Below are 27,809 nucleotides of genomic sequence, written 5' to 3' on the forward strand. Positions count from 1 at the left end.
ATGTCTTTATAAACAATATAATTTGTCAAGAAATTATCTTCAGTTACTTTTCAGAGAATTGAAATTCATTTTAGTTGTGTAAATCAATAACAATTTTGTCTTATGCATCCAAGTCACAATTTCCAGAATGTCATGTATTTGTAGATATGTCTTCCTAAGAAATTGTGTGGAAAAAACCCCTCTTTGTTCTCAGGGATGAGGTCAGATAAGAACAACAATGATGTGCTAAATAATTGTTTCCACAGCAAAGAAAAATGGAGTGGGTGCTGCGTGGAAGGAAGTTAGCTTCCCATGCACTCTGAGGGGAGTGTTGGCTGTAAGGACCTGGGAGGTCTGGAATGAGTCTATGATGCTGCATCAAGAACTGGCCTCTTAAACTTAAAATTTGGTATCTTTCACTTATGGACATTTTGTTTCTGCCCTGAAGTTATTTGGACACAAGAGTGATGGTTACTTCAGAGTTGTATATAAACTTAGGATAGGCTTTTGTGTATAAACTTAGGATGGGCTTCTTGCCCAAAGATAATTGCCTGTTCAGACTCATCATCACCTCTGTACTGTAAGGCATTCTGGCATCTAAGGACAGGACCACCTGTGGGAATGGAAGATTCTGGAGCCTCAGCAAAGTGTTTTAATTTCCATAAGAGCAACAGATGTGCCGCACAGATCCTTTCTGTGGTAGGGTTTGTGGTCTTCCCATGGGGATCCTGCTGGTGGCCTGGTGACATTCAGACTTTCAGAACAGCTGCTGTTATTTTCATTCTGGCTGGCTGCGTGCACACCCTCTGGGATGACAGTGCAGCTGCTTTCGTTTTGGGGCAAGGCATGAAGCAGAGAAATTTTGAATTTCTTTCTAAAGGAAAGGAAACCAGTTTTAAAATACAAAGGCTTTGTTAGTGATATGGTTTTTGCTTGTCTGGTTGGCCTGACAAACATAACTGTCATTGTTAGATCTTTTATAAACTGCTGGTGATCAAACAGAATACCAAGAAATGTATCAATGTGCAAGCCAAGGGAAATACTTGCCATCCACATAAAAAAGCACAGATATGATTCTGGTTACTTTAGCCAATTACTTCCTTCAAGATAATCACCTCAATTTTACATCCTCTGAACTTTAATACCCTATCTGGCAGCTACAGTAGGTTTGAAAACCTTATAAGATACTTAAGATTTCTGGCTTGGTGGGATGAAGGAGTGAGATGAGTAGGGTAAAAATACTGATGGCTTTGTAAAACTTAAATTCTTATTAATTCTTTGCTGTCTGCATGCATGCCCTCACTTACTGCTGCGTGGGAGCCTGCAATGCCAGCTGACCTTGCCTGGCCACCACGACCCCACCATGCTGCTCTATTACCCTCTCAATAGGACAGGGGAGAGAAATACTGCAAAAAGTCTGTGGGTTGAGAAAAGAACAGGTGGATGACTTACCAGTAAAGGCAAATCAGACTCAACTTCGGGAAATTCTTTTAATTTGCCAATTATTAACAGAGTAGAATAGTTAAAAATACCCCAAACTAATCCCATCCTCTCCCACCCCCTCCCTTCTTCCCAGGCTCAATTTCACTTCCAAGTCTCTTACTTCTCCTCCCAAGTGACACAGGGGAATTGAGAACAGGGGTTGTGGTCAGTTTGTAACATTTTGTTTCTGTTCCTTCGTCCTTCTCACACTATTCCCCTACTGCAAAGGGGATGTCCCTCTCTTAGGAGACACTTCACAAACTTCTCCAGTGAGGGGCTTCCCATGGGCTAGAATTCTTCACAAACAGCTCTAGTGGGGGTCTTTATATGGGCTGCAGCCCTCAGGAACTGACTGCTCCAGTGAGTGTCACCTTCCAGAAAACCTGCTCTTACATGGGCTCCCCTGTGGCCTGTGTTCCTGCCAGGAACCTGCTCCAGCGTGGACTACAGCTCCCTTCAGGTCACAGCCACCTGCTCCTCTGTGGCATCCTCCATGGGCTGCAGGAGGACAAACTGTGTCATCATGACTTTCCCCATGGTCTGAAAGGGAATCTTGGCTCCAGCACCTGGAGCACCTCCTCCCCCTCCTTGCTCACTGCAGGGTTGTCTCAGCCCTCACTCAGAGCTTCTGTGGAGCAGTTTTTACCTTTTCTCAAATATGGTCCCACGGAGTACTTGCCAGTGCTGCAGATTAGCTTGGGGGTGGCCAGTGTGGGTCTCTTTGGGAGCTGGCTGGAAGTGGCTCTGCTCAACGTGGGGGCAGCTATGGGGGTCTTCTCACAGAAGTCACCTCTGTACCTTCCCAAGTTTTGCCAAAACCAATACACCCTGGTTAGGAATGTATCCACCAACAGTGTCTTCTTGGGGTAGCTGTCTCAAACCTCTCAATGACAGGAACCACCAGAGCTATTTGGGGACCAGCCCCTCCATCATCCACAATGTGGGTGGTACTAGGGCTGCATGATGATGATAAAGGGTGGGGGAAACCTTTTCCTTGGAAACAGTCCATCTCTATTAGAATACTATAAGCCTTGAAAAATCTTTCTAATTTCCCTTTCACACAAAGCCTGACATGTCTTTGCTAGCCACAAGAAGGGCACCATGACACAGATGAACAGGAAAAGCCCTGAACCCTCAGCAGGATGGATCCACACCAGCCAAAAACCTTAGACCTGACACAGGTGTGGGCATAACCCAGCATCCTGCCATCCCACCAGGTGCCAATTCCATCAGAGCTCCCTGGGGTGGCCTCAATAAATGGAGATAGTGAAACCTTTCCTGCTAGGGTCACTTGTGTCTGGGTGTTATCCTACTGTGTCCACTGACAGTCTGCAAGCAGGGTGCAAGAAACATACCCAGCAAATGTTTCCTGGCTTAGGCAAGCAGGGCTGATGTGCTGCTAGGCTAAGCACTGCTTCTTGGAGCAAAGTGAACTCTGATGGTGCTGAATTTCTGTTTCCCTATCTCTGCTTTTTATCTCAGGACTTTATCTTTTTCAATCTCATTGTTTTTCCTCTTGCATGCTTGAACTTCTAACTCTTAAGATGTCAGTAACTTCATTCAGTCTGGGTTTTCAGTTTTTGTATCTTGTGTGGCTTTAGCTTGCATATTTTTCTCAGGAGTAATTTTGCCAACACATTTGAGTTAAGTTCATACACTCATGCCGTGGCAAAACAGTCATTGAACCACTGATGCTTGAATCTCTGGATCATTGACTCCTGATGCTGGTAAGGACCTGTGGGGCCAGCTACATTCATCTTGTTACCTGCACTAAATTTTTCTTTAACACTGAGTGGCAGCTCCACTAAGTTCCCAGCAAATTTCCAGTGCTTCACTACGTTACCTTTTAAAAGATTTTTCTGCAGTTGTGCTTAACTATCCCCTGCTCCAGTTCAAAGCCATTACTTATCTCTTTGCTTTGAGAGCAGTTGATTTCCTTGTTTGCTGTGGTGCTATGCATACAGGCTGCCAGGGGGGAAATTAACCCCTCAAAGAAATCTCAAGGTATTTCTGTAAGCTCTTTTTCCATACACTTATCAGTAGGATTTTGTTTTAGGAATGGGCCTTAAGTTACAAGGCATTCAGCATTGATTTTAGTTTCTGATGAAAGCTACAGAATGGTTTTGCTCAGCTGGCAACTATCCTCTTTAGCCAGGAGCTCAGTTTCCCATCTGCACCATGATCTGGGAACAAGCTGGGCATGGGAAAGAGACTACAGGATTAAGGGCTCTTCTGAGGCATGAGCAACAATATCAGCACCTCTGATCCAAGTTTCAGTGGACTTTGTGATAGGATAACCTTTTATGTGCCCAGAAAATTGAAGTTAGCTTTACCTGAATATATTTAACCTTTTCCTAGATGAAAATGATATGTTGGGGTTGGAGGGTATTGAACCTACCACTGAATGCAGATGGTTACTCCAGAATTTTCACCAAAGTCTCTTACATCAGGAAATGAGAAAGACCTTGATTCTGATGAAGCCTCACAAACTTGAGCAGGGAGCAATTTGTGAGCTTTTGAAGGTAGGAGTCTGAACTGTTTGACCTAAACATTGTGAGATTTCATTGTTGCAGGTTGGTTGGCTTCTTTTTTAGCTTTTTTTTTTTTTTTTTTTTTTTTTTTTTGTCCTATGGGAAGTGCAACCCCCAGACCACTTCAAAGGAAATGCAGTCCAAGAACTGGGGAGACCATGGCTGTGACATAGGTAAGGTTTTTGTGTACTGGCACCTAATTGCTACATCTTTGTGTACTGATGTGGAGTTGTTGCATACTGACAGTAGAGTCCCAGGAACACTGGAAGGAACAAAGGGAATGCACAACTCTGCCAGGGAAGGGAAACAAAAGTTTGAATGAACATAGGATAAAATCTTTCCCTCACAGACTTGATTTAGCTGTTGGTGCAGATGATTGTTTTTTTTCAGCACTTTCTTTGATCAGCTTAGCTTCAGTGAAGCAGTTTCCTTCACTTCATTAAAAACTGTTCCTGATTCTCCAGAGACTTTTCAAGCTGTTCTCAGGGAGCTGCTGCTTGACTAGACCACGCAAAGCTGTTACTTGTTTTCAAGCAAAATCTGTTTCAAAGTGCCTTCTGCCATCTGAGTGTCCCCTCTCTCCCAGTGCTTCCCAGCCAGCGGATTTATTGCACTATAATTGTGCTAAAAAGGAATAAAGAAAAACCTGTGCTAGTGGTGAAAGGTATCTGATTAATTGGAACTATGAGATGCTATCTCTTATAGGTATTTAAATTGCTACAGTAATTTACATGTTCTACTCTGTTCAGTGGGAGGTGTTTCAGAATGGAGCTGTGTGCTGTGTGCCTTGGTGCTACAGATAGGAGCTGCCCCAGCCAGATAAAAAGAGCTCACAGTAATATCTGGTGCCAGATTAGCAGAGAAATCTCTGCAAAAGATCCATCCACAGAGAACAAGCCACTTCTCTGCTTTCTGAACTTTCCAAATGGTAGGTCAAATTTTTATATTGTCATTTAACCAGAAATGATAGAAGTATTTGATTAGAAAGTTTATTTCAGTTCACTTATGTGCTTCTTTATCTCGAGAAATAATATTTGATTAAAATAGTGGCTAGACTTCCTGATAGACAAATAGTGTTGAGACTAACAAAAATTTACCTTGTAGGGGAGTGTATTTAGAAATGGATTTTGCCATCAGTTTCCTGGCATATATTTTTACTAATTAGTCAAAGACACAGAAAGTCTTTACTCCCCAAATGATTTTTCAGAGTTTAGCATATTTATGTATTTTGTGTTTAAAAACAATTTTTAAGAATAATATGTATATCAATTCTAGAAATCCTATGCTTTAATACTGAAATTCCTAAATTTTACACCTGTAACGAGTGTAATTGTTAACCCTTGTGAATGCTGGTTTTGGAATAAGTTCAGTTTTAGTTTTACAATTTTAATAGAATATTTTTATTCAGAATGGATTTTCTGGTTTGATAGAAGAATGAAAATCACTTCCAAAAGGTGTATGGGTGTTATCTATCAGTAAAAAAATCCCACTGCTCTTTCATGGTATTTTTACATTGTAAAGTCTGTTAATTTTTGGGTAGAAATTAAGATCCTATTTCCAGGTTTTGTTAGTATGCTAGAATGCTAATTTTGTCACTTATACAAACAGTATTATAAACATTTTGTTGTAAAATAGAATTTTGGAAAGGAAAGCAGAAATATGTTACTAACAAAGTTGCCTTCAGAGAAGTAATGAGTTAAGCCCCCAGACCACTGCTTCTGCAACACACACAGGGGGTTCCCCTTTCTCTCACCTTCCTTTGGCAGTGGATCATTAGGAACCAGGCTTTGACTTATGCAGAGAGTTATCCCAAATTTTGGGTTGAGTGCTTTTCCAGCAGCACACTGAAGTTTTTTTTTTACAGAGCTTAGGCTTGCGCTCCTACCACGCAGTGATTTGAAGCTGTAGGAAGGAGCTGTAAGGCACTGCAGAACCAGTCCTTCTCTTGCTGCTTTCTGTCTGGACCTTCAACCTCTGTTTCAGTTCATATTGAGGTAATTTGGTGTTTGCTTACTTTGGAAAATGCAAACAGAATCAAGTTGCTTTTTCAGTTACATGAGCTCTTTGGATTTTCAGGAAACATTCCTCTTTTATTAGAGCCCTCTGTATTGTACACACACACAACCCCCAGATCCTTCTTGAACTACTGCTGGTACACAGCAACTTAAAAATGGAGGGAAATTCAATAAAGCAATCATCAAATTTGGTGGGAGCATCTCAGCTCAAATATTTTGCATTCTTTTGGTGCAGGCGGGTAGCCCAGTGTGTGTAAGGTCTCTCAAAGACATTTTTTCAGTAAACAGAAGGCTAATTGCAACAACTGGTAAGTATGGAGATAAGAAATTATGAATTTCTCACTCCTGAATCATTCTGGCGCTTGTTAGAAAAGTTGGTGAGAGTAAGTAATTGGCACTCTCCCTTCCTAGAGAAAGTTGTATCTTAAAAATGGTGAAAGCACATCTCCTTGCAACTTTCTGGTGAACACCAGCCTTCCATTTCTAGGGCTGCAATAGCACTGGCAATAAGGGACTTCAGTGTCTCAAACAGTGGTATTTCTTGTGGCTAAATTCTTAATAAACACTTGCAAATAAAATATCAAATGAGACAAAGCCCCTCATTTCAGAAAGACTTCAAACTTAGTCTATGAAATAATTTTTCCTTAAAAATCAACCAGTTTAGCTTTTGTCATCTTGCTGAGGTATCACTCACTTAAGATAGCTCTAAAAAGTAGAAGGGCAGTTAATATAACTGCTGGCATACCTTGTTGGGGGCAAATCATTTGCTGAAACAAAACCAAACACTTAGTGGGAAAAGGCTTCCAGTAGAGAAGGAATATTCTGGATATTTTTGCTCCCTGCTAGTGTTAGAAATGACTTCTAGGAGCAAGCCTCAAGCTCTGAATGATGAACAAAGATGAATGCTTTGCTGTGCTGATGTTGTGAATTTCATTGTGCCCTTTTGTGACGTGTGTTTTCCTACCAAGGGTCTTTCCAGTCCCAGGTCACTCATGAACCCTCTTCTGGGCCACCTTGTTCATTCCTTCCTGGGCAAAACTCTTGATGTCAGTGTTGAAAAGCACCCTATAAAAATCTGTTCACCTGGCCTAAAATTAAAAAAGTCAGTAGATTTGCACTTGTAGTGGTGCTTTTCTCCAGCAATAATGAAAGCAAGTAGATCCTCACACATAATATTTCTCCTGACTGGTCACTCACTTCCTGCAAAAGGCATGGCAGCAGCTTTGCTGTGACATTAATGCTGGGATGCTGCATTTTTTGGTCTAAACTTCATCTTCCCTGTGATTTGTGAATATCCCTGCACAATACCTGCAATGAAATTCTCATACTTTTCTCTTTGAGCCCTAACTTTTGTTATTGTTTTTTTAGAGGTTAAGAATAACCCTCTGGATATCATTAAACCTTCTAAAAGAGGAAACTTTCCATATCAATACAAAGCTGACCATATTTCTGAAAGCTCAAAACTGAGTTTGCTCTGAATTTCAGACTTGGCAAAAACATAGGACTTGATAAGTCTTGTCCATGTTTATTTAGTCTGGAAATTTTTGGCACTGAAATAAAAATTCCTTGCAGCAAGTGTGACGACATTACTTAACATTTCTTGCCTGTTTTTTACTACTTCCCTCATGCTATCTGCAAGATAAATTGTATTTTCTTTCTGACTTGATTTCTCTTGAAAATAACTAACTTGTCTACTGCCTGTAGGACCCAGTGGCTGCTGCTCACTCGTACATGACAATAGAACCCACTGCTCTGTGATCTTCAGTGAAGAGCTGCATTCAAGGCTTTTTCATGGTAAGTAGAATGCTTATAGCTACCTAGTATAGCTGGGTTGCATGCCTCCTGTCTCCTGAGATATTCCTGGGTTAGGTCAGCTTAATGCCCATGATAGAATGGTCAGGTTTTTTAAATAAAGGGGTTTGCTGGAGAGCTCTTGAGCCACATCACGAATTACAGCTGGTGTGTATCAGTTAGACAGATGAAAACAAAAGTGAGATAAAGATCTGCCCTGCTGCTGTTAGCTAAGTACAATATTATGCTGCTTTACCTACCTTTCCAGTCCATTTCTTCAGTTCCCCTTCAGCTTAGCATTGTTTATGAGGCTCACCTGGTTTTGACCTTACTGCTCGACACTTACCTAGAGAAGCTGCGACTGAAGATAACTCCCCTTTCATAAAAAGACAAAAAAGTATTTTGCACCTAAGCAATTGATTGTATATAACCTTAATTCAAAACCAGGGTATACATTTTCAAACCCAGGATCTGTCCTTTCCTAATTTGGGGTACAGTTTCTCTGCACTTGACTGTGCAGAGAATGCCAATGTGCATTTATTGTCCTTTTAAAAAAAAGCAAGCAAGTTAAAAGAGGCTTCTGCCTGCGGAGCACCATGACAAAGTAATTCCCTGACTCCCACTAAACTAAGATATAACTGTACTTTCAATGGTGATAGAACAAATAACATCACCTCAAAGCTGCAAAACTGCTGCACACACTGTACAGAGCAGCTCACAAGATGCAGTTTATCACTGCATGATATCATTTTCTGTTCAATTTTCTGATGTACATCGATACAGCATTATTGATACAGTCAGAGTATATTCTAAGATATCAATGTTTTTCTTCTTAGTTTAGAAATATGATGGGGCTTATAGATTTGATCCTCCTATCTACCTTCCTCTCGGTTTCCGTGACATCTGAAACATGTAAGTCACATTTTAAAAATACTTTCTGATAAGGTTTGTTCTGTACAAACGCGTAGGCTGTTTCCAAATTGGTGGTTTTATTTTTAAGCCTAAGTTAGTGAGTTCACCTCAAGCCAGAAATCACAACTAAAAATCTAGTTTTTAATGTATATTAAAATGCACCAAACACTGTCCATTTCTATGACAGCAAGACTAGGTTCAACTTCTCCCACTTGGCAAGCAGAAGGAAAAGGGTCTTGAAAGAATTTGAGAGTAGCTGGTGCTCCAGGTTTCAGCTGGGCACAAACTCCAAGAGCATGCTTTAAATGCACTGAGCAGCGTGTATGCACGTGCACCCTGCAGAATCTGGGGTGTAAATGATGCTGTCCTCCACAGAAATGCTCTTTAATGCCCTGAATTTGGGGGTGTTAATTGAAAAATGCAGTGTAACAATAATGTTTCCCTGCACAGGGGGAATGTCCAGAGCAGTAAAATATTTCTGATGGGCCAGCTCTAGTGACTCAGCTATATAATGCTGACCAGGGACACAGTGTTGAACAGCACTCATGTACTACTATTCTTGAGCTGAGATGCTCATTTGTCTGAAAAATTCTGTAAGATATGATCTCTAAATATTTCTCCATATTGTCAATTTTACAATAGCAATGCTAAGATTCAAGCAAATTAGATTTATTAAGATGCCAAATTCTGCTGAAGAATTTGCCAAAATGATTTTAATAAATTGCATTGAGTTTAGATGAGTCCTTTTTTTTTCAATGTCTTCCCTCTCCACACTATTTTTCCTCAAAGAAATCTGTATTTCCAATGTGTTCCACCTTTGGTGGGGCAATGTTGCCTTTTCTGACCCTGCTGATATATCCCAGGGTCTTTGCAAAGCTTGTGGGTGGGAAAACTGTTAAAATTATGGGGTTGGGCTTACTCATACTAATAGGAGCCTCAAATTAGTAAGTGAGATGACAATATCAGTGGAGATAGACCACTTCTTTAGAAAGAACCAGAGCAGAAGTGTTCATCATGTAGAGACCCTTGCTGCCTGATTTGTGCACCTACATATCTAAAGCCACCATTGCAAAGTGTCATTTTGGATTGATACTGTCTATTTTGGTTAGCTGTTTGGTTATCTACTCTCATTTTCATGCTCCCTTATCTACTGGAGTTCCTCTGCCAATCTTAATCTTTGTTCTGTCACCATCCTTTCTCATACTCCCATCTTTTGCTTCTTAGAATGCAATTTAACTTTTAGATTAATGTTTGTTTTCAGTGGCCAGTACACTATTCAGGTACCTGAGCACTTAAATATTTATCAAAATTGCTTGACTCTGCTTTCTCTGGGCCAATTTCAGTATTCAAAAGTAGAAGTATACTCAGCTGAAAAAAAAAAAAGTGTCTTATTCCCAGATTCCCAGATTTTCTTATGTGTGAGCACATATGGTTTATTTTTCTAAGCTTCTTATTTGTCCCAGCTATTTCTGTATCTTTTTACCTTCCCACCTTCTCATCAGATTCTTCCTTTCAGGCTATCACATTGCTTTCATTTTTTTCCTGCCCCACTTTCATGAACTTCAGAGAGAAGCTGTTTTTTTGTGGTTTTATTTTATTTTTTATTTTTCCTAAGGATCTAATCTACAGACTTCCTTCTTCTATGATTTTTTTTCTTCCAGGGAAAAAAAATAGACTTCATTTCTCTGTATTAAAAGGCAGGAAAAAAAGCACTAATCTATTGCATAAATAAATATTCATTAAACTGAAGTAAGGAAAGATAACTACATTAAAGCCAGTATTTTTCTTTGTTTTAGTTCATTTTTTTGAATAAAAACAGTATTTTAGACAAAGATTTACATAATAAGCTTATTGTAAGAAATCACTATTTTTTCAATTAAGTCCTTGTTTTTTACTGTGTCTCCACTTAGAACCCAGGGATCTGTTTGTTTGTTTGTTTGTTTATTTGTGCCCCCCACATTAGTTACTATTTTTGGGAACAGATGGCTTCCTAACTCAAGGTAAACAAAATTTTTATTGAAAAACTAGGGAAAATAAGCTGGCTGTGTATCATCTCCAAAAGCTCAAGGAGGGTAGAGGGACATAACTGGGCCACTGATCCAGGAATGCCAAGGTCGCTGTCTCAGTGGACAAAGGTTTAATTTATCTGAGATTTTAATCTTTTGTTCGTTTGCAGTTGATCCTATGGAAGGTGAGGCTTTAGTTATAAAATGTCCCACGCGGAGTTCATCTGTGAAAACCACCTGGGTTCACATGGACACTCACAAAAGAGTTCCTGCAGAAGAGGAGGGATCACGAGTGTTCTCCATAGAACAATTTCTTTGGTTTCTGCCAACTTCTAGAGAGGATTCTGGAAACTACACTTGTACCACACATTTGTAAGTGCCACATGGAAAGTGGAAGGTGTAAGACTGGCAAGAACATATATTTTGATAATGTCTTCTAATTAAATTTTTGGACATGATGACTTTTTAAATAAGTTTTCACCCTGCAACTGCTATTTTTATGGCAGATCAATAAAACAGAGCTGCTGCTGAACTATGATAATCATCCACATGTTTATAGAATGACACACATTTGTTATAAACTTTGATATATTCCATGTAAAAATGCAAGCACTGACATAACTTATTCCATTTTTGAAGGTCAAATAATCACACAAAGTCATACAACATGAGTGTGCAAGTGCATTCATACAAGCCAGGAGAATGTTTCCCAAATCGGATTCGTTACCCAAATGACACTGGAAGAGGAAAAATTGTTTGTCCTACCATTGATAACTATAAGAATGCTACTATTGTCCAGTGGTATAAGGTAAATAAAACCCTGAGGGTGCCTGTGTAGGTCAGAATACCGAAAAGCTCTTTGCAACCAAACATATTTTTCTTTTCCAGGACTGCAAACCTCTTCAGGGACAGAGATACTTCAAGAAAGAAAAATATATTTATATTGAGAATCAAACAAGGGAGGATGATGGTTATTATACTTGTCAATTTATTTATACTCATAAAGGAAATGTATTTAATGTATCAGCGACAAGAATTTTCATAAGTGGGGGTAAGACAGTAATTTTGTAGCTTGTTAAGATTAAAAGAATAATGTCAACTTAGAGCAAAGGAAATTCCTTTTGTACATTAAAAAGAGAAAGCATTTTGCTTGGTTTGTTTTATCATCTTATTTAAGATTACATCAGCTTTATTAGATGAATTTTGTGGATGGTCATCCACATAGAGCAAGATGGGGTAAAGTCAGACCTGGTCTCATTCAGTTTTTTGCTTAAAAGATTCTGATGACTCTGGTTAGATGCTGTGGTTGATAGAGTTCTCTGGTAGCACATTTCTGAAGTGAGGGATCTCCTCAGTGGAATGCCACAATGCTCTGCTTCCTACTTATTGAGGGCAGCAGAATCTGTGGCTAGTGAGGGCTGTCTGGTGATCGCTAGATCAGTCATGTATTGATGGCCTCCACCTTAATGCCTCTTGGTCCTTCTCAACCATCTAACATTTATTTGATAGTATGACTGAAACAACTTTTAAATTCGTCTTGAATGAGGCAAAATGAACAAGAAATATCTAGAAATAGAAAATGGATGGATCTCAGTGATTACTATGTCTCTGGGATTTTGAACATAGCCAATATGACTGAGATGTGTGGACTTTGGGTTGCCTCAGGGATGCAGTCTCCTCAGGGAGGCTTTGTATTTGGATGGTGTTCAGGAGATGGCACAGAGAAATTTATAGTTTCAGATTGCATCAACTTGCAAAACTTCAAAATGCATCTTCAGGTCTGTAATCAGATGAGTAGAAAAACAGGCAGAAAATCCTTTTCTTGTGGGGTGGTGGAGGGCTTGAGTTTGGCTCACGTGGTTGTTTGTTGCTGTTTACTTACTTGGTTTGTTTTTTTTTTTTAAAAAGTACTGTTCATTTGCAGAGCATCAGGCCTTTCTGCTCTGGGCTGGCACACAGCTTGTGGGCAGAATGCAGACCTGGGGCGTGGGAGCCTTGGATGCAGTTTTTGCTGCTGTGCCCAGATCTCAGTAGCAGAGTTCATTCTGATTATTCTGAGCTGGACAAAAGACAGCTTGAGCAGAGACCTAGTTCAGGAGCTGGGAAATGTTGTGCTTTTCCTCCTTTTCTACCTGTTGCTCAACATGGTCACAATCATGCTTTCCATGACACTTCTCTGCCTAACAATTTTTGTTTGAATGTACTTCCATCAAAACTTCTCTAACAGTTCTGGAATACTGTTCTTCCTGGGTTACAACAAAAATTTCTGGGTTTTATTTAGCCCAAAGACATTCAAATTTATAAAAGCCCTTTGTTACATCCAGACAAATCTTGATGTTCATCTAACTTTCTTTGAAATCATTGCAGAAATAAGAGATGACAACATAACATGTGAAATCTGGGCTGGGTCTGGCATGTCTGCTCCAGGTTTTTCTAAACTCAAAGTACTTAACGACACCTTCTTTGAGTTTTTATCAGGCCTTAAAATGCATATTGTGATGAGGGGAACCGTTCTGTTTTGTTAATATTAGAGAGTTATGATGTACATTCCTGTTGCCTCGCAGATCCATGCTGATCCAGAGGAGTTTCTGCCTCTGAATGCTGGCAGCTAAGAACTTAGCACAGTCAGACAGCTGGGAAGTTACTGGCTTTCTCCTGGCTTCCATTTTTTCATATCCAGTCAGTCTGGGAAGCAGGGACTAAAAAGTGTTCCTACAGAATTTTTTGGGAAATACGTGTTTCACAGAGGTGCCTTGAGATGGAAAAGCTTAATGAGGAAAGGGCTAGAAAGCAATATGTTTAGAGTTCAGATACTGCATCAAAGTATGTATTAGCTATCTCATATAATGGATAGGAGTAATATCTCAAATATCTCAAAAAACTCCAAAACAGTGGAGAAAAACACAAGCCTGTAACAGCATTTGCTTTTTTCCCCCCTCTCAGCAGCTAAAACAGTACTTCAAAACCTAATTTTTTTCCTTACTTTCTATGTACAAAGATAAATAAATAGATGGGGAGAAAATACTGAAAATATTAACATGTACATACTCCTCAGAGATATTTGGTTGTAGGAATAAAACCAGATGAACCCCACAGGTATGTGAAACACTGTTAGTTTGCAATTCTGTTTTGTGATCATAAAATATTTATTGTACAGATTACAAATCTTATCTTACAAATTGCATTTTCACAACTTGTTAATGCATACTTTCTTTTCCTCTTTAATTTCTAAAGTGAAATACTCACCTCTACCACCTCAAATCATATTTCCAAAGAATAAAGATATAATAGAAGCAGAGCTTGGTGAGTACAAATTTTGATTTGTTTTCAAATTAACATTTTGTAATGGTCTAGAAAACGTGTGTATCTTCAAGAAGATGTAATGATGGGACTTCTCATCACAGTTTTGCTCCATAATATTTACCATATGTAATTCTCTCCAGGCACAGGGGTGTGAAGTTAGATATAACTGATGGGTTATTTAGGCATTAAGTGGAGTTTAAAAAGATTTAATTAACTTGTTCTACTCTCACTGGGATAGAGTAGAATTATTCACAAAGTGAATCATTACATCTCAGCTGAAAGGTGACAGCTTCCATCCACTTCAGAGGGCTGTGGCTGAATCCCTCAGCACTGCTTGAGGGTAACCCTAAGAGGGAAGGATGGACAACTCTTGTGGCTAGAGCTGCTCCTTGCTGCTTTCAGTCCCCATGTGGAGACAGTGCCTGTGTCTCTGCTGAGGAATGAAGGAGAGCAAGGAGCTGGTTCCTGGCTCTGAGGCTGAGGAGCACTGCCTGTCTCATATCCAAGTTGGCTAACAGAGATCAGACCAGTCTGCTTGGAAGATCTGGGAGGGCTGAAGGACAGGACCCAGCAGTGGATTTAGACAGAGCAGCTGGACAGCCCATGGTGTAGGGCTTGCTCCTGACTCCCTGCTGTTCAGGGCTATTGATGTTCTCAGGGGGTCACATTTATCCTGGTTAGCTTGCACCATCAGGACAAGGTGTTCCTGGTAGGAGTGAGAGCTGTCTGGGGTTTGTCTGCAGTCAGTGAGAAAGGTGGAGCTCTCCATAAGAGACTAAATCCATCTAAAATCTAAATAGGTAATCCAGGATGCCTGTCTGCCAGGGCAAGTGGGGTGAAGCTGGTCCAGTGGGAGGAGGGATTGTACCTACCACTCCTCTGCTCTGTCCTGCAGCAAGACTGCTCAGGCAGCAGACACTGCAGGGGTCCACAGCCCTGTCTGTGCCATGTGCTGGGGCTCAGAGACTTGTCAGTTGGCTCACATTCCCATTATTTTATTCCTCTTTCCCCCAGTGGTTTTGTTGCTCAGAAATTAGATGGTCTCTGCTCGAGGACAAGCTTTCTCTAGTAAGATGGTCAGAGCCCACTGCTCTGTGGGCTCTGCCTGTCACTCTGACAGTGCTTACACAGAGAAAATTCACTTTGCATTTGAAACCCAATTGCTGTCCTGGTTCTGTTCTCTCCTGTTTGCAAAAATGAAGGGATTTCCCTATGCTCCCTAATACCAATTCATGATCTAACCATAAGATTTAATATTCTTATCTAAGACCTGCTTAGATGCAGACTTACATGGAAACAATTTAAAATGTTTAAATTATATTTTCTTTCAGTGCAACGTGACCCTTATTTTGGAATAAATATTTCCTAATGGGAAATATTTAATAAGTAATTTCCTGTTTTAGTTTTGCTTGGACTGGCTTACTTTACTTTTGTCCAGCTTGAATAAAATCCAAGATAAGGCTGCACAAAAGTCTTATGCAAAATAATATATATTGAAATTTAATTAGGTTATTTCTGTCTACATTTGTGTGCCAACCACCATATCCATTCTATGTTCCTCACTAGCTGATTATATATGTCAAGCATCACAAGTGAAGGGTACATTGCCTTCATCATAATAAGTATAAATAATTCCTTTTGCAATCCTTGTTGTGCTATTAGATCATTTGCTGAAAAATTCCTGTTATTTCTTTTTGTCTCTTCTATGTATCATTTTGTCAGCAGTACTTCAGAAAAAATATGTCAAAATTGTTATGACAAAATTCGCAAGTTGTATGAAGATTTGTAAGAAAAGATGCAATGAGGAAAATACAATTTTCCTTGTTTTTCACCAAGGAATGTTTACATCTCTGTATCCTGATTAGGTGCTGCTTTGTCTCTGAAATGTCGGGCCCGCCTGGGGATTAAGAAACAGCCACTGGCTGCTGTCAGATGGGATGTGGATAACACCCCAGTGGAAAGCCTGGTTTTCTCAAGATTTCATGAAGAAACTCATTTGTAAGTGCACATAACACAGAATAATCTTTCTTCTGCACAAACTGTGCCTAGCCATTGAAACCAATGGTACCATCTCTTTCTTTCTCTTTCTCTTTCTATTAGTTTTCATGGACATGAGCAAGTATACTATGAAGAGACCACTTTGAATATTACTGAAGTAAAACAGAAGGATCTGCAGTCAAATTTCACATGTATAGCATTGAACACAATGTACAACACAAGAGTGACAGTGACATTACAACTCAAAGTGCAATCTAAGGGTAGGAGTTTTTCATTTTGATTCTTTACAATTTGCATTTAGTTTGAAATATGCTGGTGAGTTTATTATTTGTTTCAGATAGTAAAAAAGTTTCAGTTAGTGAGAAGCAAAACCAGCCTGCTTCTTCCCTGCATGTTCCAGCCAGTTGCAAAATTCTTGTGGCTGAGTCCTTGTCCTTGGGGTTGTGGAGAGAGTGGGACATTATTCAAACAGTGTCAGCAAGAGATGAAATATGCAGAGCATGACTGAATCAGCTCTGTGATAAGAACATCCTGTTTCTGGGGTATTTCTCTGCTGTGACAAATCAAACTATTGTCTCTAATGTAAAAGTATGGCAGAAAATAGGCAAACTTTAAATATCAGGGTTTCAGCTGCTGGTTTGCCAGTTTGTTTGCCTTCCTTACTATACTGCATCCACTGTACATCCACTGTAGTGCCCATTTTGGTCTGCATGTCGTGCAAATCACCTCTTCAAAATCACTCTTTATCTTCTCTGGTGTCACTGTGTTCCCTCTGTGCCACACAGAGGTGTGACCAGCACTTCAAAGGCTATCCCTTGGTTTTGTTTTTAAATTCCTGGTACTAGCAGTACCTGAAAGAGAAGGAAAATCCAGGGCAATAAATGGTGGGGACCGAGATAATCCTTAGCTCATATGGGAATTTTCTTTTTTAATAGGGATAGCCAGATCCCTAAGCCAACTGTTGCCAACACCTCTGAATCAGATTCCTATGGTGGAAAATGCCATTTTTTCTGTGAAGGCTCAAGAAGCAGCTGTGATTGTTTCCTTTTTCATCCCTTCAGACATACTAAACCACCAAGAATTATGGCATCATAGAATGGTTTGGGTTGGAAGAAAACTTAAAGATCATTTAGTTCCAAATCCCCTGCCAAGGGCAGGGACATCTTTTGCTAGACCACGTTGCTCAAAGCCCCATCCAAACTGGCCTCAAACACTTCCAGGGATGGGTCATCCCCAGCTTCTCTGGGCAACCTGTCCCAGTGCCTCACCACCCTCACAGGAAAGAATTCCTTCCTAATATGTAATCTAAAACTACTCTCTTTTCTCAAGGATTTTGGAAGTAAATGTCAAGACCTTTAACAGTTTTCTATAAGAGAATGTTGGGAAGAGTAAAATCCAGTGGACTGTGATCGCAGGGTGTGCACAGACCCATGTCCTGCTGTATTCCCAGCTGCTCATGACTTTCTACAGGATCATGGCTTCAAAGCTTAGACAAGTTTTCATTGCTAGCCTAGACTAGGAGAGATGTAGGTGAATTGTACCAGGAGAATAGCAGCCAGCAGGAAGATGGCAGGAGATGTTTTGGTTGGATAGGCGAGTTTGAGTGCAGCATCACTCAGGAAGCTGGAAGTACACCAGCTTTGCACTGAAGTGTCTGAGTGTGGGAGAGCACTTGCAATGACAGGGAAGGAAACTGAGGAACAGTTTCTGCTCATAAGTTTATTACAATTAGTAATAAACTAGTATTTATTAGTATTAATACAAGTCCCTTGTTGGCTCCATATTACAGACTAGATGAAGGAGAACATACAGCATATCTTGTATTCAGCCTATAAATTATTGAGTCTAATTTCTGCTACAGACAAATCTTATTTTGTTTTTTATTCATAGGTCTTCAGTAAATGTTCATGAAAGCTCTTGGCTGTGACCCTGCTTTCACTGCTACATTTTTTTGTGTGGATATCTGTGCCCTTGTCCTTGCTGCTGCTGTTGACAAGGTGTTTGCCTCTGCTTCTCAGCATTGTTGGTGTCAGCAATGCTATGTCCAGAAGTGGCTGTGCTCTGCTTTAGTTTTCTTCACTCAGTTCTCTCACAGCTCAGCAATATTTCTATTAAAGCAATGTCTCTTTTTTCTCAGAATAATAAAAATGCTATAGGATTCACTTGTGCCTCTCATCTTGTAATAAAGATGTGCCCACCTCTTTTTTTTTTTCTGTTTTGTTTGTATGTTTGTATTTAACAGGGAAAAAATTCCAAATATATGATTGCTCCTTAGCGTTTCTCACAGCACAACTTGCGTCTGCTAGTTACTATCCTGTTAATGTTTTTTTTACACAGTCATTCAAAGCAGAGATAAAGTTCAGCCCAAAGCATCATCTCTGTTCTTCCTCAAGGATGCTTCATGCTAAAGCTAACCTTTTGGCTCATATTTAGTAGACTGATGTGGAGAGGAACTCTAGACTCAGATCTCTGCCTTCACTGTCTGGAAGTGCATCCACCTTAGATACCAGAGAAGATAGAAAAAACTGCTGCTCTTCTGGATTTTGTCTGGAACTCCTTCAAAAGTAGCTTTCTGACATGTTTTCTCTGACCTTTCCAACATTAGTCCTTGTGAGCTGATAGTTCTGTATTCCCATTGCTCTGGAATATAAATAGAACGTGGCTTACTCATGAACTCAGCTGCCAAGTGAGTCAAATGGAACAACAGGATCTATTCAGCCTTGTTCAGGGGCTTGTGGCACTTGCCCCCACTGTGCTGAATGCTCACTAGTGAATTAAATTAGTGAATGTTCATTAGTTAATTCCAGAGAAATTAGAGGCTAAGCCAGCATTACTGGGAATTGAACTTGCTCTTCCAGGAAGACACCTCTGTGGGGGTCTCCTCTGACAGAAGCATGGGCACACTGCTTCTTTTCCAGCCTTGGTCTAATCTGTGTACATATAAACAGCATTTTTTTAGGTTTGTAATTGCTAAAGTTGGAGTTGGAACCTGTTTCTTCTCCAGGTGTTTACAGAGACTTAATGCAATATGCCAATAATTGTAATGTTATGATGAGCACACTGTCAGCAAATATATCAGTAAAAAACAACATCACGCTCTGGTGCTTGGGTCAGCCCCTCCAGGTAGTGAAAGGGGTTTCCTTACTTTGTGTGTGTGTATTGAGCAGGAAAATGGATCAAATGCTAAAATTTAAAGGGGCCAACAAGGATGAAGTTTCTTCATAGGCATCATGTGACACTGTTAAAAATATGGCTAAACTTCACTTAGAAAGAACTGGTTGTTTTCTTGCCCAGTCTTATTGGAAGGTGTTTTCTCCTGATCTAGTTCTGGTGAGGTAAGCCTCACCACAAGCCTACCATTTCTTTTTCCCTTTAAACTCCAAAGAAAGAAATGCAAAGAGTGTGAAAATCTTGTTAAATTTACCTCACGACCTACCAGAGGAAAGGGAAAATTGTAAACTCTATTTGTAAACTCTTCATTTATATACCTTTTCAGCAGAATTTCTCAGGCACACCCTCCACCAGATCAAATCTCTCAGCACCCCATCCAAGCTATTCTGGAAGACTTCCAGGGATGGGGCATCCACAGTTTTTCTGGGCAATGTGTTCCAGTGTTTTACCACCCTCACTGTAAAAAATTTTTCCATATATATAGACTTAATCTATCCTCGATCAGAGCTCTTCCATGATGGAAATTGCAACTAAAGCGGGTGGCTCATTTCTATCCCAATTTCTCTTACTCATCATTGCTATTACATGCTCCTTGACCCTCTTGAAAGGAAAAGGCTGGAGAGAACATCTTCTGACTTCAGCATCGTTTATTTTATTTCTGTGACCGAGACATGTTCTGTTCTCCTGCTTGACTAGTGCTATCTTAGTTCTTATCTTGCAGATTTCATTACTTGCACATGCTCTTTGTATCCTGTTTGTGCAATCATGCCAGAAGCCTCCATTTGTCCTTTTCTGGATTTTCATGCGTAGGCTTAGATGTATCACAAAATGCTTGTGTTATTACCAGTTTTTAAAAGTCACAAAGTACTTAAACATCATTGTCAGCTGTGGTTTTTAGCATAGGTAGATCTGGATTGAACAAAGTGAATATTAATTATATACTGCATAATATGCTTCTATTTCAGGGGTCTGTGTGTTGGCTATGCCAGCTGGGGAAGGAAAAATGTTCTGATCTCTGTTTTGAGCTCCTGAAAGCTGTAACAGAAGTAAGGATATGAGCTTCAGAACACTGGCTAACTTCTCTGTGGCTAACAAGATATTCCTCTACTTTGCAGAGGTTCTTCCTAATGTCCTCCTGATCACAGGATCTCTAATTCTGCTAGGTGCAATAGCACTCTCAGTGATCCTTTACCAGTCCTTCCGAGTGGATATTGTCCTGCTGTATCGGGAGATATTCCAGCCCTACTCAGTCAAGGATGGTAAGTAAGATTTGGGAAAGAATGTTCAAAAAAAGGAAAAGGCAAATCATAGAGAAAGTAATTTATTTGATAGTTGCTAACTCATGACATCTGAGCCCGATTCTTCTCTTTCTTACACCTTTAGTAAAGAGAAGTCATACACAGCTCTGCAAGTGCTTTACATTCCCTTGGTTCCTGGGTTTTGTAGCACTGAATTACCTAAAAGAGAGATTCAGTCCTGGTTTTGTAGTTTTTTTAATGAGAGTATTTGTCATAAAATACTGAATGATGTTGAAAACCTGATTTACAGCGCTATTAACTGTACTTGTTATGTGCCCTCTAATGCAAAGGAACAAACCTGGTAACAAAAGTGATAAAAGCACATGTAAGAGCAACACAGTTTTTGTAGGCCAAAAAGAAATATACCAGTGGTCTGGAAGACATTTCTGGAGGAATACATCCCATCTAACTTTAGTGGCTGCTTTCAGCTCAAGATTCAGATGTCTGCATTTAGTTGTATGAAATGAAAGCGCACACATGCAAGTTTCCATCTTGGACATGAAACATGGAGATCTGTGGCTGGGTCCAGCTGACTGACTGTAAGCAGCTGGTGCTGTTGGGGCTGCCTTAGGGCTTCAGTGAGACTGAAACCCTCTGCAGGGGGCAGCTGAAGGGCAGGCAGTGCCAAAGGACATGATGAAGTACATGTTTTTAAGAGACCAAATCCTGCTAAATGGACAATTTTAAAATCTGGAGCTGACTCTTACCACAGATGTCTGCATGGTAGATATCTACAGCTGATCTAGGTACTTCTCATTAAAGAGGAAAGAAGTGTGCTTTTTAGGACAGTTTCCATGTAAGTATATTTTATGATGAAATTAATCAGTCTCTGGAAATGGACATTTCATTATTATTACAGAATCACAAAATCACAGATTCACAGAGCCAATGAGAACCTCTGCGATCATCGAGTCCAATCTGTGACCAAACACTACCATGTCAGCTAGACCATGGCATTCAGTGCCATTTCCAGCCTTTCCTTAAACACCTCCAGGGATGGTGACTCCAACACCAGCCTGGACAGCCCATTCCAATGCCTAATCACCCTTTCTATGAAGAAATTCTTCCTAATGTCCAACCCAATCCTCCCCTGCTCCAGTTTAGTGCTGTGTCTTCTTGTCCTGTTGCTGCTTGCCTGGGAGAAGAGGCTCACCCCCCCCACCTGGCTACAATCTCCTTTTGGGACATTATGGAGAACAATAGGGTCAAACCTGAGCCTTCTCTTCTCCAGACTCAATAACCCCAGCTCACTCAGCTGCTTCTCATTGGATCTATCGTTAGAATGGTTTGAGCAAGAACCTCAGCAACAAAGGAAAGGATACAGCCATTTCCACCAGAAGGAAAGAAACATTTGGGATTAGAATAAAAATGCTGTCATGGAAAACTTAATAATTTAGAGAAATTAAGCAAGGAATGAAATAAAGATTTTGTATTTGGCTCTGATTGTAAGACTGTTTCCTAAGAAGTGTGGTTTTCACTCAGGAGTATGATACATTGTGGGAATGATGAATAAAGTCTTCAAGATGGGAGAATTTAAATGGAATCCCTTGTGCTGAGAGACAAAAGCCTGTTAGTAGCAAATTGTATCACTGAAATAACAAATACTGAGCTTCATGGCTATATCATGTTAATGTGCATCAATCAGTTGAAATCATACTGCATATACTTTGGAAGAGAACCTTCACAATACAAAGGTCAGGTTCTCCAAAGCTACAAACACACAGGACAAAACAATTGAGCATGGAAAACACCAAATATGCACAGTCTTTAGTTTCCAAACATGCTCTAGATGATATACATAATTCAGATTGGCCAGAACTGCTTCTTAGATCTATTTCAGTGACAGGTATTTTTATTTTTCTCCTGCTTTTTGCAATAGACAGCTGTAATCCATGTTAACACAATACTCCTTCCTCTTGTTTTGCCTTATAGATGGAAAGATATATGATGCATATGTTATCTACCCCAAAAACCACACCAGTGAAGCTAATTTTGTGGAATATTTTGTTTACCAAATCATGCCAGATATTCTGGAAAATAAATGTGGATATACATTGTGTATTTATGGGAGAGATATATATCCTGGAGAAGGTAAGTTTCAGATCTGGTAATGCACTGCATTACTTGTCAAGCTTGAGCAAATAGTGGTTCTAGTTCCTTTTAGGTGTATAGAAGGTTACTCTACATTCCTGACCTTGAAACTCATCTCCTCAGCAGCCATCTGTCTGCTCTTTCAGGCGAGGTGTCACAAGGGCACTCTGTGCTTTCCAGTGTGCTAGGGAAAGCAAGCCACTAAGAAGGGGCACAGACTTCTTATCGTTTTGGAACGCACAGGAAACATGACCCTGAGTGTGACTCTATTAAAAATACACTTGCTCTTTGGAAAATCTAACTGTGTGCAGGCATTATCTGGGCAAAGCCACAACCAAACCGTGCATGAGCTGGCTTGGCTGACTACAAGACAAGGAAGAGGAGAAACCCACAAGCTCAGCCAAACCCACAAACTCAACTGAGGAAACACCTTTGCTGTTATCACTCAGGAGTTTTCAACCTTTTAAGAGGGTGTTAGAATCACTAGAAGTTCAGCTTCTTTTCACTGACATGTTCTATTTTCCCTTCACACAATTCCCAGTATTAGTTCAGGAGAGAATTGGAATGCTTTATTGTCTTTCAGGATGGAATCATGTTAATTAATCTGTGCTAATTTCCATATAGGCACCCTCTGCACTATTACATATGATTGCTGCCACCTAGGTGCTATCTGCTCTCCTCCAGAGCTGACTTCTCTGTTTATCTTGTGCCCTGGTTCTTCTGTAGACCGGATCTTCTCTCTCTATCAATGAGCAGGCATGAAGCCTAAGCTGGTGCATTTTCTGTTTCACATTTCTGAAATCATCTGCACTGGGCCAGGTGTCCCTCATCTGCCCTGAGCTCAGGCTGAAATCTTTGATGTCGTTCTCTTCTGGAAAGTTGTGAAAGGGCTGTCTGGCCTTGGGAAAAATGAAGATAAAGAAAAGCTGCAAAAGCTGTTGAGCCAGACCATTCCCAGATCCAGCACAAGGATCTACAGTAGCTCACAAAACTGTCAATGGCAAAAACTTACACCACTTGAGGTGGTCTGGCAGCCTCCAGCAAAGGAAAAGATTGTATACATGGAGCTGGCTGATGCATCTGCAAATCAGCTGGTTTGGTAAATAACTGGTGTGTTGAATTTCCTCAGCTGGGCTCCCACTTCCTCTCTTTTGGCCCAGCATCACAGTGACAGTAGCACTGATCAGCACTCCCTAACATGGCAGTGGGAAATTCAAATACCTTCAGTTGTGCTGCCACACAGATGCTCTGAAAGTCTGGATTTACCCCTGCAGGGTGAAGGCCAACACAATTCACAGATTAGTGTAGAAGTTAGCACATGATAACTCAGGACAATTCACTATAACTAACTCTAACCCCACCTGGAAATAAACCTCTTAGACACAGGTCACCCAAAAGTCTCCTAATGACTAGTTTTCACTAGTAAGCGATTGCAAGATCATCTCTAAGGCATGAAACTTGGTACAACAGAGTTCCTTACATGGAGACTGTTGATCAAACACAATTTTGTTACAGTCAGATCTATTGAATTTGACCCTAGGTCACTGGAATAAAAATTCCTAATAATACTTAAAAACAGTGACTATATTTATGTTTCAACTAAAAAACCCATTTGAAATGAAAGCTTTTTGTTTTGGGCTTCTTGCTTTTCTCTCCCCCTGCCCCATTGCCTTTGGCTGTTGTTTTTTTGTCTTTTCGAGGGGTTTAGGGAATAAAGTCTTTCTCAAATAAACAAACTGTATCAGACTAAGTGAGATAGAAATTATTTCTGGTTACAAAGCAATGAAAATGGAGTGTCCCATCTCAAAAGAATTTTAAAAATAATATCGCTGTCATAATTTTCTTGTACATTGCTAGATGCAGCCAGTGCAATTGAGACAAGGATGCAAAAGAGCAGAAGGCTGATGCTCCTGCTGACACACCAGCTGGTTAATTCTAAAGAAGATGCTTATGATCAACACCTTGCTTTATACAATGCTCTCATTCAAAATGACACAAAGGTGATCCTTCTAGAAATGGAGAAAATTGAGACTTATGGGAAGCTTCAGGAATCTCTTAGGTTTATTATTAAGCAGCAAGGCACCATCAAATGGGAAGAGGAGCACACGGTGCACCCACAGTCCCCCAGTTCTAAGTTCTGGAAACAGGTGAGGTACCATATGCCCCTGACAGGCAGGCCCTCACACTTGGCTGGCACCAGGTGAACAGTCCTGGAGAACAATGCTGCACCACCAGGAGGGACTACAAGCCCACAGCTGGTTTTCCTTTCAGAAGGTACATGACTGTGCAGTCTGGAAGTCTGGCTGTGCTTTTTGAACTTTTTTCAGTCCTTCAACTGAGTAATGATGGGGTAAATTGATGGAAGAGGTCTAGGAAACTGAGGGGACATTTTACAGGTGTGAGAGCTCTGTAAAGAAATAATTCTAGATTTTGTGGAGAATTTTGCATGTCACAGAAAACCAAATGTACATTTACTCTTTCTATACATAGTTGTATATATAACAGAAAGTTATGATTGTGAATAACTGAGTGCCTTGCAGGTTGACTTCATCTTTCTATGCAGTTGATAAAATATAAATGCCTTCTGTATTATTTGATTACAAAGTATATTGTGTATTTTGCAAGTCGAAAGTATAATGTTATTCTTTTGTTAACTTTTATTTTCTGACACTTACTCCTTTGATTCAATAGTGATACTCACAAGATGAAATTTTATTTTTCCTTAGTATGGTTGCCTCACTAAAGGGTCTTTTGAGACTGATGTGAATACAGTGTTAAGGGAAAGAAATGCACTGATAAATCTATGTATCTCTATATAAAATTATTATATGCATTGTTACTGGAAATAAATGCACTGATATATATATATATATATATATATGTTACATGCATTGTTAAGGAAAATGAATGCACTGATACATATAAAGGTATTTTATATGGACTTTAAAATATTTTACATATATATATATATATATATATATATATATATATATATATATATATATATATATTAAAATGAATCTCACACAAAGGAGAAATTTGAAATCTTTCAGGTACAATAACAATGCTGTTACTATAAATATTATCTCCAGATAAAAATAGCATATTAAAATTTAGGATGTTCTTTTGATACACTGACAACATTACTTTTAACTGAAAAAAATAGGCTGCTTTTTTATAACAAGAATCATCCACTCTTTTCCCATGTTTTGGCCTCATGTGTAGTTATAATTTCTTATATTTCTGATAGGAAACCAGATGTAGTGTATTTATACCCATGTGTAGTTATACTTTCTTATTTTTGATGGGAAATAACCTTAAATGCAAAGGTCAGAGCAAATTCTAGTTCAGGGGAATGGGAACAAGATGTATCCTAGTACAGGTATCACTGCAAACTTTATTCTTTTTAGATTTTCAAACCCAGGATATTCTTACTGTCAGAGAAGGCTTAGTTTACAGCTTTAGACTTGCTACAGTATAGGCTTAAAAAGTGAAAATTAGATGCAGAACACTCATTGTTACCAAGTCCAGGATTAAAAACAAGCAAGTTCTTTCCTTTTACTCTAAGTTTTTATTGAATAGGGATGTTCAGACTTATAGATAGCTATTTGCAGTAGAAAAAATGTGCATAAAATATATGTATAGATATTTTTCAGCATTCAGTTAAAAGATCTATGGCACACTAGACAGTTTTTCACTAATGAGTTGTATTTTCAAGTGTTCATTCACTCATTGCTCACTTCACCACAACTAAAAAGCCTCAAATGTTGCATTTTGTAATTTCCTCATTAGATTGTATTCAGTGCTGGGTCCTGTTCCTAAAGATACCTCTGGATAAATCTTACTGTCTCTGTGGAGGCCCCACAAGATGGATTCATGCCAGTGTGAGACTTGATTTATTCCTACAGTACCATTTCTTCCCACAGAGAGCATACCAACACTAAGGCATATGTAAAAGCAGGAAAGCCTGTTCCTATAAACTATGAAGATTTTTACACATAAGCTACTAAGCAAGACAGAATATTCACTTCCAAGATTATCACAGTATAAGTTTTTAGTACAGTTTGAGTCCTGGGCTTGTAAAGAAAGGATGACAAGTAATTTTTGGATGACTTTTGAAGCTGGAAAGAGATGAGGGGAAGGTAAAATGAGGAAGTGTACAGGATCAGCAATGAAAGAAATTACTCTGGAATATATTGATGTGTCATTGACCTCTGTTAGCCAGGCAGGTAGTTAGGGTGATGAAAAACAAACTCACTACATGGCTCTAGTGGTGATGCTGCATTTTTTCAAGTTTCATGGTCAGCCCAGAAAAAAAAAAAAGGAAAATAATTCTTATTATGGTTTGTTAGCAGTGAACAAAATGGCCTTGGCAGAAAGAAAAGGAGTAAATTCAGAGAGTGGCAAAGAACATTTACAGTACCAGGGGGTGAGTATGTGACTGTAATAATGACTAAAAAATGCTGCAGTTGTCACAGGTTTTTTTGTTATTCCTTAGTGTTTAGTAAAGAAATTCCTTAGTGTTTAGTGAAGAAATATGAGATATGCATTAAAATGGATATATTATGTAGATGTTATCATATTTGTAATGTTAGAGAGAAAGCACAAAAAGAACTGTGGAATACTTTTACAGCATCATTAAAATATCAGCACCACTGAGGGCACATCAGGGGTCCCGTGTTCAGCTCTGGGCTCCTCAGCAGGAGAGAGACAGGGACATTGTGGAGTGAGCACAGCAAAGGGCCATGGGGTTGGTGAAAGGATTGGAGCATCTTTCCTGTGAAGAGAAGCAGAGAGAGCTGGGACTCTTCAGCCTGGTGAGGTTCCTCACCTGAACATCAGAAAGGGTTTGTTTTTTTTTTTATGGTGAGGGTGACCCAGCACTGGCACAGGTTGCCCAGAGAAGTTTTGAGTCTCCAGTCTTGGAGATACTAAAAAACCTCCAGGGCTTGATTCTGGCCAATCTTAAGCATGGAGGTTGACTAGATAACTTTCAGAGGTGTCTTCTATCCTCAATCATTCTGTGGTACGCAACTTACAAGCAACCTGGATTTTCAAAAACTTTTTTTAAAATTAAATTTGGCTTTTTGCACACTAAGAAGTCTGCCTTCATGGAATAACAGAATGACAGTCTGCCCTGTTCCCTCCCCACCCCCCAAAAAAAAAAAAAATTCTTTCAACATAGAAAGAAATAAACATAGAAATTATAACATAGGAATAAACATAGAAAGC

The 27,809-nt window shown here is 39.6% G+C and overlaps 1 protein-coding gene across 2 annotated transcripts; it reads left to right on the forward strand.

Annotated features, from left to right (window-relative positions):
• The first annotated feature begins 4,760 nt into the window (after window positions 1-4,760).
• Window positions 4,761-25,366, forward strand: LOC103812364 (interleukin-1 receptor-like 1). 2 transcript variants are annotated; one of them, XM_009085420.4, is made up of 13 exons: window positions 4,761-4,920; window positions 5,857-5,986; window positions 7,712-7,801; window positions 8,635-8,710; window positions 10,887-11,088; window positions 11,356-11,524; window positions 11,605-11,767; window positions 13,951-14,019; window positions 15,885-16,017; window positions 16,120-16,277; window positions 20,304-20,447; window positions 22,419-22,577; window positions 24,435-25,366. In XM_009085420.4, exons 3-13 carry the CDS (start codon window positions 7,799-7,801, stop codon window positions 24,779-24,781), a joined length of 1,623 nt encoding a protein of 540 aa, XP_009083668.3. In that variant the 5' UTR covers window positions 4,761-4,920; window positions 5,857-5,986; window positions 7,712-7,798; the 3' UTR covers window positions 24,782-25,366. The 2 variants fall into 2 exon arrangements, with proteins under 2 accessions (XP_009083668.3, XP_030090493.2); XM_030234633.2 differs by lacking the exons at window positions 4,761-4,920; window positions 5,857-5,986 and having other exon boundaries at window positions 7,631-7,801.
• Window positions 25,367-27,809: the final 2,443 nt, after the last annotated feature.

This window comes from Serinus canaria, chromosome 1 (genome assembly GCF_022539315.1).
Source record: "Serinus canaria isolate serCan28SL12 chromosome 1, serCan2020, whole genome shotgun sequence".
Classification (NCBI taxonomy): domain Eukaryota; kingdom Metazoa; phylum Chordata; class Aves; order Passeriformes; family Fringillidae; genus Serinus; species Serinus canaria.